This window comes from Theropithecus gelada, chromosome 7a (genome assembly GCF_003255815.1).
Source record: "Theropithecus gelada isolate Dixy chromosome 7a, Tgel_1.0, whole genome shotgun sequence".
In the NCBI taxonomy this organism is placed as follows: Eukaryota; Metazoa; Chordata; class Mammalia; order Primates; family Cercopithecidae; genus Theropithecus; species Theropithecus gelada.
The window spans coordinates 30,915,145-30,929,260 of NC_037674.1; the positions used below are offsets into that span (position 1 = coordinate 30,915,145).

Genomic DNA, 14,116 nt, shown 5'->3' on the forward strand with positions numbered 1-14,116 from the left:
TCTACATTGAGGTTTGTGCTTCCTAAATCTGAGGATGTATGGTTTTCATCATGTAGTAATTTTCCCTTTGAATATGACTTGTTCTTCATTATCTTTAGTCTTTCATTTTAAAACAGCTGTCTTAAATCTTTATCTGTTTTATATTCTCCATGTTTCTCTCTGTGTGCTGCATTCTAGCTGATTTCCTTATAGCTATCTTCCAGTTTTAGAAAATTCTTTTGCTGTTTGATAAATTATTTAACAGAGTTTCAAAGATTCAAAAAATGTATTTATTTTTATTTCTGGAAATTCCATTCATTTATTTTTCTAACTTGTTTTTTATGTAGTTTTTACCTTCTCATATTTCAATTCCTTCTTTGATGCTCTCCACAGTAATCAGAGTATCATTTCAAAATGTTACTGCTCTGTTTTTCAGTCCCCATTTCATTCCCAATTCTAGAGATTTTGTTTTATTTTAAATAAGAATTCAACTATGTTAAAAAGAAACTTTTTTTTTTTTTTGAGACAGAGTCTCGCTCTTTCGCCTAGGCTGGAGTGCAGTGGCCAGATCTCAGCTCACTACAAGCTCCGCCTCCCGGGTTTACACCATTGTCCTGCCTCAGCCTCCCGAGTAGCTGGGACTACAGGCGCCTGCCACCACGCCCGGCTAATTTTTTGTATTTTTAGTAGAGACGGGGTTTCACTGTGTTAGCCAGGATGGTCTCAATCTCCTGACCTCATGATCTGCCCATCTTGGCCTCCCAAAGAAAAAGACACTTTTTTGGGTCATATATTATCTGTAATTTCTAGATGTTTTCAGTGGGAAGATTTTCAGGATTTTCTTACCATTTTAAAATTTTAATACTAAAAAAAAATTTATCCTGATGTAGAACTGTGACTATCTGGGCAAGTCCATAACTTTTGGGCTACCTACTATTTAATTCCTGAGGTGAGCAACCATCTACTGGGATGGGAACATTTTTATTTCCTTGTTGTTATTAAATAGTAAATGTCAGATGAAGTCAATTCTTAGATACCTTAAATAGGTTTTATTCCTTCTTCTTGGACTGAACTCTATAGTCATCCCAACCCATGATATGAAAGCCATCCTCCTATAAATGGAAAGTTTTCATTCTCTATTCCCTCAAAAGAAAACCGAAGAATCAAAGAAAACATGGGTGTGTCTTTTTTAACTAAGGAAAACTTTTATTTAAATTGTGCAATCAATCAGTATTTAGACAGCAGTTTCATAAACATTTTGGCATTTAAACTTTTGTTTTTGGCATGACCATAGGGTAGTAGATAAACTACCCAGTGGGGTGGGAGGGAAGTACTAAGCAATATTTACTATGATACTAGAAAAAAAAAACTACATTATTAAACAAATATGTTTTAAGAAGACATTAAAAAGATACATTCAAAATCAAGGCAAACATTTGCTTTCTTCGTGCAATGGCATTCACAGAGCTGATCCCCTGAGTCAAGTATAAAATTAATATAGCTCAGCTCTATAGTCCATTAGCAAGTCTACAAATGCTGCCCCTACAAGAAAATGGTATATGGAGTGAGAGGATCCAGAACACCCACAACATAAAATAATTTAACTGGTTCCCACACTTTCATTTAATTCACATCTTTGAAGAAAATAGAAAAAAAAATCATACACACAGACATACAATTTTGTCCAACAACAGCAACAAGCAGACACATTTTCTTAACATATGTCCTCTACTCGACTGATAGGCTAAGGCAATGTGTGTTTATTCAGGCTTTGCAATTTCCTATTAACAGGCTCAAGTTGCTAATCATCAGTAATACTTTTCATTTGCAAACAAAGTAGATATCCAGAATGTGGTAACAGGAAACAGAACATTTTAAGGTCAAGATCTGTCATATTTTTGTTTTTAAAGATAGTTCCATAGAAAAACTTCTGTAACATAATTTTTTTTTTTTCAGTTGTAAGTCAAGACTATGTCTATATACCATGAACTACTTACAAGCTGTGAACTGAGGGAGATCTGCAAAGCTGTTCAGAATCGTATATGGATAAGAAAAAAGGGAAAATATTTCCTTTTTCTAAAAAAAAGAAGACAATCATATAATTCTTCCCAACAAACCCTACATATGGACTCAAATAAACGAGAATCAGGTGCCAGTATGTGCTGCCCTATATAAAATTCATTCATTTGGAATAGTTTGCAGAAATATTAAAATACTCCATAATCTTGAAAAAGATATTTTAGAGAAAAATCCTAAATATGTACTTTTCTCCTCACCCATCTACCCTGCTGGACATATATGATTCTCTCTTTAACTCTTTAAAAGCCAACATATCAAAAAAAAAAAAAAAAAGAACATTTAAATTGGAGTAAGATGACTTCAAATTTAGTACTTCAAAAGTACAGTCAATTCCCATTTTCTCTTATGAATTTATCCACCTAACAGATGAGTGTTTCAATTTCAGCTGTATCTTTTACCAACCACTTTCTTCTATTGGGTTTTCGTATGTGTACAGGAGATGAAAACATTTTTCATTTCAACAAAGGCAAAATATAATTGCAAAGGCTGACATGTAAAGAGCGAGCCTGTAAGATCTTTCACAGCCTCATACAAATGAGTTTCGGATTATGATTATTTACACTTGAATTTTCTCTTAAATTTTCAAAGCACTATTGTTTCATTTTGCACAAAAAATTATCCTCATTTCACGGATAGAGAAGGAACAGAAACAGGTTAAGAATTTTTGTACCAAATGATTCTCAAAATTGTCAAGATTAGAACTTAGGTGCTTCAAAGCCTAACTTATACATGGTTCTGATTTATGACTCTCCGTTAACTTTGCTCCCTCCTAAATTAATGCAAATAATGAATTAGTTTATGTTCATAAAAAATCATGGACTCTTCAGACCTAACAAGAAAGGATTACTGGTTACACACCTGGCTTTTTCAAGTTAATGAATTCCTGTTTGGAATATGGGAGCTATAGAAAATTACAAAAGATCAAATGCAATTCTGAAGACCTTGTCGAATAAGGAAACGCTTGACTAGAAAAGGACTCTAGAAACCATGCCTACCTTATTTCTAATGTAACTCTAAGCTCAAACAGCCTTCAGACACAATTTTGGCTGAGAGAAATGGAAGGCTTTGAAGGAGGAGAGAAATTAGGAGATGATAAGGGATGAGTTACAGCTGCCTAAATTCCTCCTGTGAATAAGTGGATTTAAATAAGGCAGTCTTCTCTTTTTCGATTGGTTATTACTCTGTAGAAAGGTTGTTCTGACACAATCTGGCCTTTGTGGATACAAGGGACTAAAAGTTGTATCTGATCATACTATGGAAGGCACTATGATCCTGGGTGATTAAATATCTTTTTTTTTGGCTGAGACAATGTATCAGTCCTATACACTTTCCAGTAGAGGATTAACTAACCAGGGTTTGTGTCTTGCCTAAACCATTCACTAGCTGTGACTTTTGGCAAGAGATCAGGAACCTGTTTCCTAATCCCTAAAATGGGGATAATACTTGCTTTGCAGAAGGCAGCAGCGGTTTGCAGAGATGAACCATGAGCTTGGCACACTGTAGATGCTCAACAAATGGCATCACATTACTTCCTAGAGTCAGGAGAAGCTGTAAAATGACCAGCTTTCTTCTGCTTACTCGGAGTATTATTCTGGCCTTTGTCCCATAATGGAGACGGCTTTATCGATTTAGTTGAAGAAATGCTGAAAATTGGGGTGGAATTAGATATTATCTTTTAAAGCTGAAAGAGGGCCAGACTCGCGATGATCCAGAAAGGAGAAGAAACTAGAGCTTTGAGAACCAGGAAAAGGCCGATGGGAACCAAAAAAGGAGGACAAGAAAGATCAAATTTCCTAGGAGATGTATATACATGCTGATGTAAGAAGAGGCTCTTGCTTCTCGGGAAATCTGAGGATTAACAAAACTAAAAAGCATTCAGTGGCTTGGTGAAGCTGAACAGATGAACCAGATTTAAAGGCAGAAAGGCTGCAGGCTGTGAATACGTTATTAAAAGAAAACAAAGACTAAACCTGTTCATCACTCTGAGTTCCTGTGTTTTGAGGTCTTCCCCCAACTCTTCCCCAGCAACACAATTACTGAAGAGAAAAGAAGAAAGGGTAACTGTAAGAAGAGTTTTCAATTTTTTTCTGAATAAATTCCATAAAGTTAGAGGCAAATATTTAGGACACTTTCTGATAAACATGAGATGTTATTTTATGAAGCATATATTCAGAAAGTTTAAAGCTAAATTGTTTTACAAGTATTTTGGAGAGAAAGTTTAGTGTATACTTTTGGTAGGCTACAGGCCAAAGTTTTCATGCTTTTGAACTTTAAAGATCCCCAAGGGGCACATGGCCTCAGATTTCCAATCTCTTTAATGCTACATTTTACAGGGATCAGAATTCCATAGAAAGAACGTATCTCTTGTGGGCAAAATAGTGGCCACCTACAGAAGTCCATGCCCAAATCCCTGGAAGCAGTGAGTATGTTACCAAAGGTACCAGAAGAACTCTGTAGATGTGATTAAGTTGAGGAACTTCAGTTGGGGAGATTATCCTGGATTATTTAGGTGGGCTCAATGTGATCACTGGAATCCTTAAACCTGGAGAACCTGTATCAGCTGGGGTTGGAGAAAGAGAAATGATAATTGAAGGAGCATCAGAGAGATGCTACCTGGCTGGCTTTGAAGATGGAAGGAGGGTTCCCAGCCTTAAAAAACTGGAAAAGGAAATAGATTTTCCCCGAAAACCTCAAAAAGAAACAGCCCTGCAATCGCCTTGATTTTATCCCAGTGAGACCCGTGTTAGACTTCGGATCTGCAGAACTTCAGAAAAATTTGTGTTATTTTAAGCCACCACCTTCATGGTAATGTGTTACAGCAGCAATAGGAAAAATAATACAGTATCTGGTAAAAATACAAGACTGTCATGTTAATCTTAAACACCATCAATGACTTAAAAAGGAAAATGAGGAGATTAAAGCCTGAAACATACACATTGCATTAGCCTGTGATCTTATGTCCTGAGCATAAATCAACTTAAAACACAGAATTCTATGGTTACATTCTTCTAAACATCAATAAAAAATCACAATTAGACAATGGGTTGTGTATGGTGGTCTCCAGAACCCGCCACTCAGTGCTCACAAACTGCAAAGATTATTCTGACTATTAAACCAATACAATTTTATCAGAGACCCATGTAGCAAACGGTCAGGAATAAAGTCTGCAAAATACATGTGTAGTCTTAGTGACTGTTTCAATATAACTGGAGCTTTTTTTTTTTTTACATTCAGTATTCAAAATTTACATTCAATGAAACAGAAATGTATATAAGTGAACCACTATAGCCACTGCTGAAGTGAAACCACATCTGGGTATTCTTGCATTAAAAAAAAAAAAAGATACTTTCAATTCCAACTTTTTGTGATACGATCTGAATTGTTTTCAAAGGTGTCTTCGTAAGAACTTGAACAATGATCCTGGGTTGTCAACCATGAGCACATTTCTGGCAGAAGTCCTTAACAAAGCCAAGACAAACTGATGCAAACCTCTGTCATTGTTCCCAATGTTGGCATTGCTCTTGTTTGAAGCACAGACAAAAGTATTGCATTTGACACTAAGAATCTAATTTCTTTGGTAAGGCAAAACTGATTTTTAAAAGTCACTTAATGGATAAAGCTGTATTTCTGCTTTTAGGCTAATCAAAATATAAAACCCCAGATTTCATTAAAAATTTTTTCCCTTCACCCAAGATTCCACTGAAGTTTGAAAACTGAGCTCCCTTGGTGCAATGCAAACATTTCAATTTAACAACTCTAAATTCCAATCTAACAATTTTAAAGAGCACATCTATCAAAGCATAGCCCACTTAAAGAGTGACATGATTTGTTTGCCTCTTACATTCTTAGAGATGAAAAGCATCCCTATTATTAAGGGACTGCCTCAAGCCGTCTGAGCTAACCAGGTAATGCTTAAAGCAGGAAGAGAACTATATGGGCTAATTCAGAGGTACCATAATACTCTGCAACATAAAAGCTTGCTGGTATTTCCGTTGACATTTCACACTCAAGGTGCTTTGGAAAGTATCACATCATTTGGCAAAAACATCATGTGGCTGAATCAGCAGATTAAATGACAAGTCCCCATGCATGTTATTTGTATACAGACTGGGTTCTGAAGAGACATGTTTGGTTTAACATAAAAACAAGAAACAACAGTTTAATGTACACCTAAATTTGCCTATATGCGGAGGTAACCTTAAATATCTTTGGTTTTTTCCTTTTAATTTGCTGATAAAAAGTACTTGAATAAAAACACTGATAAATACCAATATAATTGTATTGCTTTTAATTATGTAAACTTAGGCCTTTGATATCTTTTGCTACTAAAGCTAGATTCTCTATCAGCCTCTAAATAAATTTATTTCAAATCTGCTCATCTTTACTTACAGGCTAACCTATATATTTTAATGGTCTTTGGTATGAAAATACTGATGAGCAGTATCTTGTAATATTTGGCATAAAAATGACATGCATGTTATCAGTACTTACAGCAAATACATCTTTGGAAAAGAAAATAGTTACCATATGCATATTAGCCCCTTTGAAGTAAAATACCATGAAGTAATACCACTATGACAGATGAGTGAAAACCTTCACATTTTAATTACAATTTCATACTTACGACTTCAAAGAAGCTTGCTTTGGTCAAGTAAAAAGAAGTCTTTGCTGTATTACTAAATATCTTATTCAATGAGACCAAAGTATTTATTTTTGGTGAAAAATTTTTTTTTCTCTCCAACAAGTAGTTTCAACAATATAAAAATACTTTAATACTGTATAGTTGAAGATTTACTTGCTGAAGAAAAAATTATACCTGAAGTTCTTTGGAACTATCTGCTGGTAAAGTATTACAACTTATTTTAAATGCTCTGGTAACAATAAGGTAGTTAACATTACTAATCTATTTAACTATAACAATCAATACAAACCCTATTGTTTTGGGTTAGTAACTACTTGTGTAAGTTTCATATCTATAGATGTTTCTAGTTAATTCAATTTGGGGGGAATCAGAATCAAAATTTTACTTTCTACTGAAAATTCTTTGGTAACAGGATTATTACGAAAAAGTCTGTATAAGAACAAAATGAAAAGGTAAAAAATGTACTGGTAAATAATTATCAAATAGTTATAGCCTAAAGTTCTATTATAACTATAAGCCTATTCATCAAAACCCAAACAAACAAAATACTTACCCTCGAGGACCTTAGCTCATCTTTTAACCATTTAAAACCATTCAAATTCACGTAGTCCTAGACACATCCTCCATAACCATGATGGATGATGTTTCAGCTTTAGATTTTGTTTGCCTTTTAATGAAAGCTTAAAAATAAAATGATCTCATTGTACTTAATTTTAGATACTGATAAAAATTGGCCCTATATACTTCGACTTACAAACCACAAAGCGCCATACCCTGTCAATCTGCCCATGCTTCCATGAGGCAGCTCAAAAGTAACAAAATGTTCCCTGAGTACAGGAAAAAAAATAACACTAGAATAACTTTAAAAGGAGGTAGTATAAAACAGGAGCTATAAAGGCAGGAGCAGCATTTTTCCTCGCTGCAGACTGTTCACCTAAAGCTCTGCTTTTTTGTTTTGCGATGAATTCCGTACTTAGATAACTAACTGGGGGACTTTGAATTTAGTTCAGAAGTGGTTGCTGGCACTGAACTTTAGTCTTAATCACATCCAGTTTGGCACAAAATTACAGATTTTAAAAAAATTAAAAATGTTGTATCTACAGTCATTGGACTAGCGGATGATGCTGTGACTATTATTCGCTAATATTCTTTTGATTTTAGGACATCAGCTAACATGACCCTGCCTCCTCTAGGAACAAAGCATTTCAAGTATAAACCCATTCGGATTCCTTTTAAAACGAGAATCAAAAGTCACTTCCAGGAAATTTGAAAAAATACTTTTAAAAGGATATGGGACCCCTTCTCTCCAGGTGTTCAGTTCTTTATCCTCTCCCACTGCTTGGCACCTAGGTAACTGTCTCATGACTGAGAGAAGGCCTATGGTATGTAGTTGAGTAAACAATTCGCTGATTTCAAACCAGCAAGAGGATGAACTCACTCCTGGAGTTAGCATTCCTCATTCACAGCATTGACACTGAAGGAAGATTAAGTAGATACCATATTCTCTTAAGAATTCAAGAAAACACAAGTAGGGTGACAGAACTCTGAATATTTATCCCTAAACAAAACCTGCACTTAAAAAAAAAAAAAAAAAAGTCTTGGTAAGATACTATACATCCAAATAGTTATTGATAAAATTCAAGAAACTCTTAAGGCAACTTTTTGTACTCCTGTCCTAAACGATTTCATGAATATTAAAAAGGTATAAGGCAAAGAATTTCACAATATATACTGAAAGGCACTGTTACCATAATAACTTCAAGTTCATTTTACTGTCTACTGTTGCATTTATCTTCATTCTTAATAGTTTATGAAATGTCTTCACTCCTTTAAGCCAAACTGGGATTTTAAAAAAAGGAAAAAAAAAAAAACCCATCTTAATCCATTTTCTTTAAAATTCCATTTTCTGCATGGGGTTTTGCAACTAATACTGGCAAAGTTGAGGATGCTTTGCAAACTAGACAGTACAGCCTTTGGCCAACTGTCAGGCAAAGAGGAAGGTAGAAAAGGCACAGTTCTGGGCAGCTTGAGGTTTGGGATACAGGAGATAAAGCACTCAGACTCTAATGCCCAAAACATAAAAGCCCTTTAAGAAAAATGATCCCGGCCGGGCGCGGTGGCTCAAGCCTGTAATCCCAGCACTTTGGGAGGCCGAGACAGGCGGATCACGAGGTCAGGAGATCGAGACCATCCTGGCTAACACGGTGAAACCCCGTCTCTACTAAAAATATACAAAAACCTAGCCGGGCGAGGTGGCTGGCGCCTGTAGTCCCAGCTACTCGGGAGGCTGAGGCAGGAGAATAGCGTAAACCCGGGAGGCGGAGCTTGCAGTGAGCTGACATCCGGCCACTGCACTCCAGTCTGGGCGACAGAGCGGGACTCCGTCTCTAAAAAAAAAAAAAAAAAAAAAAAAAGAAAAATGATCCCTATCTGGTGCTGAATAGTTCTGTTCTCAAAAGAGATGTACTTTCTTGTTTTGGTCATTCGTTAAAAGAAATAGTCCCTCTTCTCAGTGGTTTAATGGTCCTCACTGCCAGAGGTATGAATTTATCCAAACCATGCAGATGTCATAGTTTCTGTTTTAAAAAAAATCAGAGCTTCAGATAAACATTCTTACTCATCTACCTATATGACTCCTTTGATCACACGCATTACACACACAGCAATGAAAACACAATACTACTAGGAAGTATCATTGGTTATGTAGCTGAGATAAACTCTAACAACAAATGAGGTAACGAAGTTGTCTTCAGAGTTTGCCAGGAGGCAAACTGAGGTAGATACTCAGCAAAGGGGCTTTCCAAAGTCTTCCCTTTGCTCCAGTGATATATTTTATAATCCAGTCAAACATCTCGACTGTTCTTTCACATTGCTGACGATGAAACATTCAAATTACACAAGTTTAAAAATAAAAAAAAAAAAACACATTCAAAAAAAGTTGAAAAACCCCATAAAGATACCAAGGTTTTCACAAAAGGCTTTGGCTCCCTGTTCATTGTCCTTCGAACAGACTTACTGGTGAGAATACCTGAGCATGGCCGTCTAGATTGGAAAATCATTTTTATCAAAGCATAGCATGGCAGATGGCGGCTGCAGAACTGAGGAGGAAGTCTGCTCAGTAACGGATGACACAGCAGGGTCTTCACACTTCCCCACTGCGGAATCTCCACCTGAATCACTGCCAGTGAAAGAATCAGAGGTTGGGGGGAGTGGTACTTATAACTGAGGACAGATGTATCTCATCGTTGGACTCATGAGAGAACCGTCCAGAATCCCCAGTCTCGTGGCTGCCTTCACTATTTGCTGAATGTTCTGTATCAGCTGCAACACCAAAGGGTCTTGAGAAGCTGGCTGTCTGACCTGGGGAGCTGGGGGAGTCTTCATCACTGATTAATACAGTGGTGCCTGGCTGGTAAAAGCAGACGGCTGGAGTAAATCTTCTTTGAGGCTAGACAAAAAAAGATAAAATGGCAATGAGAGTCCAGACTGATCAAGTCCCTGAGCAAAAGCTCATCAGGTCCCCTCAGACGGGTAGGAGCACATCAGAATTACCTGTGGCAAGCGAAGTGTCAAAAGCTTCTTCAGTGCTTCTGATGCACGCTCCTGCTCCTATCCCTTTCCCCACTGACCCCACTCCCCGCTGAAAATCACAGCTCTGATGACTATTCCAACTTCTATTCAGTTATCATTCACCTCGCTCTCCACAGAGTCATGCCCCAAATTAATAAAATCACAGCCATGAAGAACACAAAAAAATTAAAATAAAGCATGAATTCACATTTTCCTCTTTTTTAACCATCATTTCATATATCATGCATTGCCAAACATTTTTCTCACTTGGATAGGTTACCTGTTCAACTTGTATCTTCTTTGAATCTTGGAAAAAAAACCATTTTTTCTTAGAGTTGTTTTTAATTATAGGACCATAGCTATTAATTATCAGGTCAGTTCCTCCCTGAGGAAATAAAAGAGGGGAAATGTAAAATATCTTGGTATCACAGATTTCACTTTAGCACAAGTAGTGCATACTTTAACTTTGACTATATGCTTTACATTTCCCTTTTAATTTTAACTTTATTTTCGATTCAGGGAGTACATGTGCATGTCTGTTACATGAGTATATTGTGTGGTAGTGGGGACTGAGCTTCTAGTGTACCCATTACCTAAATAGTAAACATTAGTACACAAAATGCTTAAATGTTAACAAAAATGATCATAGATGTCATTATTTCTTCTTTAAAACAGGCAGTACAGCTGGGCACAGTGGCTCATGCCTGTAATCCCAGCACTTTGGGAGTCCGAGGTGGGTGGATCATGAGGTCAGGAGTTCAAGGCTGGCCAGGCCAAGACGGTGAAACCCCGTCTTTACTAAAAATACAAAAATTAGCCAGGCATGGTGGCAGGCGCCTGTAATCCCAGCTCCACAGGAGGCTGAGGCAGAGAACTGCTTGAACCCAGGAGGTGGGGGCTGCAGTGAGCCAAGATCACGCCATTGCACTCCAGCCTGGGCAACAGAGCGAGACTCCATCTCGAATAAAAACAAACAAAACAGGCCGGGCGTGGTGGCTCGTGCCTGTAATCCCAGCACTTTGGGAGGCCGAGGCGGGCGGATCACGAGGTCAGGAGATCAAGACCATCCTGGTTAACACGGTGAAACCCCGTGTCTACTAAAATACAAAAAAAATTAGCTGGGTGTGGCAGCGTGAGCCTATAGTCCCAGCTACTGGGGAGGCTGAGGCAGCAGAATAGCGTGAACCCAGAGCCGAGACTGCACCACTGCACTCCAGCCTGGGTGACAGAGCAAGACTCCATCTCAAACAAAACAAAAACAAAACAAAACAAACAAACAAAAAATAGGCAGTACAACATAGTCAGGGTATTTGTTAGTGGTCAAAACAATATAAAAGATTTTTAAGATTATACATAAAGTATATATTCCAAAACACATTAAGATATATATATGTGCTATATATTCCAAAACTTATTTTCAAATGGTATAGCAAGGAAAAAGTATATAAAGATATGAAATTATCACATTAACATTTATTAATCTGTATATTCTGTACATTATTCTCTCAACCTTTCTGTATGTTTGAAAATTTTTAAAAGCAGATGGGGATAAAAAACCCATAATGAACCCACATATGCTCAACAAAATGACATTAGATGCAGTTATCAACTCTAGGGCTAACCCAAGGGAATTAAGAGATTCTCCAAACATGTTTCTCTCCTTCACTTCAGGCCTCTACCTCTCTGCTCCTTTCATTGTAGTTTCTTTTTTTCCCTACAACATCCTCCCCACTCTGCTTCTCTCCTAACCTCTCTCATATCTACTTCCAAACTAGTAATAATACAATCACAGTATATATATTAGTACTTTTTTTTTTTTTTTTTTTTTTTTTGAGACGGAGTCTCGCTCTGCCGCCCAGGCTGGAGTGCAGTGGTCGGATCTCGGTTCCCTGCAAGTTCCGCCTCCCGGGTTTATGCCATTCTCCTGCTTCAGCCTCCCGAGTAGCTGGGACTACAGGCGCCAGCCACCTCACCCGGCTAGTTTTTTTGTATTTTTAAAGTAGAGATGGGGTTTCACTGTATTAGCCAGGATGGTCACGATCTCCCAACCTCGTGATCCGCCCGTCTCGGCCTCCCAAAGTGCTGGGATTACAGGCTTGAGCCACCACGCCCAGCCTTTTTTTTTTTTTGAGACTGAGTCTTGCTTTTGTTGCCCAGGCTGGAGTACAACGCTGCGATCTCAGCTCATCACAACCTCTGCCTCCTGGGTTCAAGCGAGTCTCCTGCCTCAGCCTCCCGAGTAGCTGAGATTACAGGCATGCGCCATCACACCCGGCTAATTTTTGTATTTTTAGTAGAGATGGGGTTTCTCCATGTTGGTCAGGCTGGTCTCGAACTCCTGACCTCAGGTGATCCGCCTGCCTCGGCCTCCCAAAATGCTGGAATTACAGGCATGAGCCACCACGCTTGGCCTGTATTAGTACTTTTTAAGCTCATTTAAAAGTTTTAGGTTCTAATGTTTTAGATAAATCTGAAATAAGTTGAATGGATTAATTTGTATTAGAAAGTAAAACCTAAATTAGGCTGCAAACAAAAAAAAGAGAAATAGCAAATATTCATTTATTCATATTCACCTATAATATGTATTGTATATGATGTACTAGATACAAACAAATTACATCTGTTGAATATAATTCATAAAATTTAGTATCAAAACTGCCTGAAATTTTGTTATACTTCTGTTATTCTAAATTTTAGGAAATGATAAAGGAAAAATAATTTGTAACAGGGTTTGGCAAACTTTTTCTGTAGAGGGCCAGATCATAACTATTTTAGGCTTTGCAGGCCACATATGGCCTGTGTCACATCATCACCACCTTTTTTTTTTTTTTTTTGTAAACAATCTTTACAAACGCAAAAAACAGCTGGGTGCGGGGGCTCACACCTGTAATCTCAGCACTTTGGGAGGCTGAGGTGGGCAGATCATCTGAGGTCAGGAGTTTGAGATCAGCCTGACCAACATGGTGAAACCCCATCTCTACTAAAAATACAAAATTAGCCAGGCATGGTGGTGCACGCCTATAATCCCAGCTACTTGCGAGCCTGAGGCAGGAGAATCACTTGAACCGGGAGGCAGAGGTTGAGGGGAGCCGAGATCGTGCCATTGCACTCCAGCCTGGGCAACAAGACTGAAACTCCATCTCAAAAAAAAAAAGTAAGAAAACAGTCTTAGCTCGGAAGGTAGCCACACAAAAACAGGCCCCAGTTTAGCCTGGGTGGGACTGTTTGCTGACAACTGATTTATAGCACATTGGTTGTGGGAGCTATTGCAATAATGTACAATATCTAAAGTTGTAATGTGACTAAAGGTAATTTTAAAAGGTATTGTTCAGAATGCTTACAATAGCACTATTATTATATATACTGGAAAGGACATGAAGTAACTTCTTCCAATGGTGTTTCTCTACTATATCCAACTTTCTTCAGCCATGAAATGAAGGATCTTGAGGCACCTATTTAGATGCTCCATATTTTTTAAAATGTCATTCATACTTGGGATGTTCTGATGAGCAATTAAGTTCAACAATCAGCCAAACTAAGTCAAATGGATTAACAAAATGGTGACCACCCAGTAAATACAGGTCAGTCCAAACTATAGTAAATATAGACTAATGACCATGGTGTTCTTGGTTAAGACAACTTCACTCCATATAATCTCATCTAATTGAGTTTTTGTTACCTCCTCACTTTTTTCTATAACTCTTTCTCACCTTTTATCTATCCTCACCTTTTTCCCCCTAAATATTTTATGTAAGGAATGATCTGGGTAAAATTTCAGTATTTCATTAATAAGAGTATTGATATAATATATTCAACACACAATTTTGGGGGAAGTACATTTTACAC

The 14,116-nt window shown here is 37.4% G+C and overlaps 1 protein-coding gene across 1 annotated transcript in view; it reads right to left on the reverse strand.

Moving 5' to 3' along the window:
• Positions 1-9,284: 9,284 nt before the first annotated feature.
• PRTG (protogenin) overlaps positions 9,285-14,116 on the reverse strand; it is a 121,256-nt gene continuing 116,424 nt past the window's right edge. Inside the window, exons 19-20 of the mRNA XM_025389515.1 lie at positions 10,551-10,655; positions 9,285-10,148 (exon numbers count right to left, since the gene is read on the reverse strand). Of these exons, the coding sequence (XP_025245300.1) occupies positions 9,894-10,148; positions 10,551-10,655 (360 nt within the window). The 3' untranslated portion in view covers positions 9,285-9,893. The remainder of the gene's footprint in view (positions 10,149-10,550; positions 10,656-14,116) is intronic.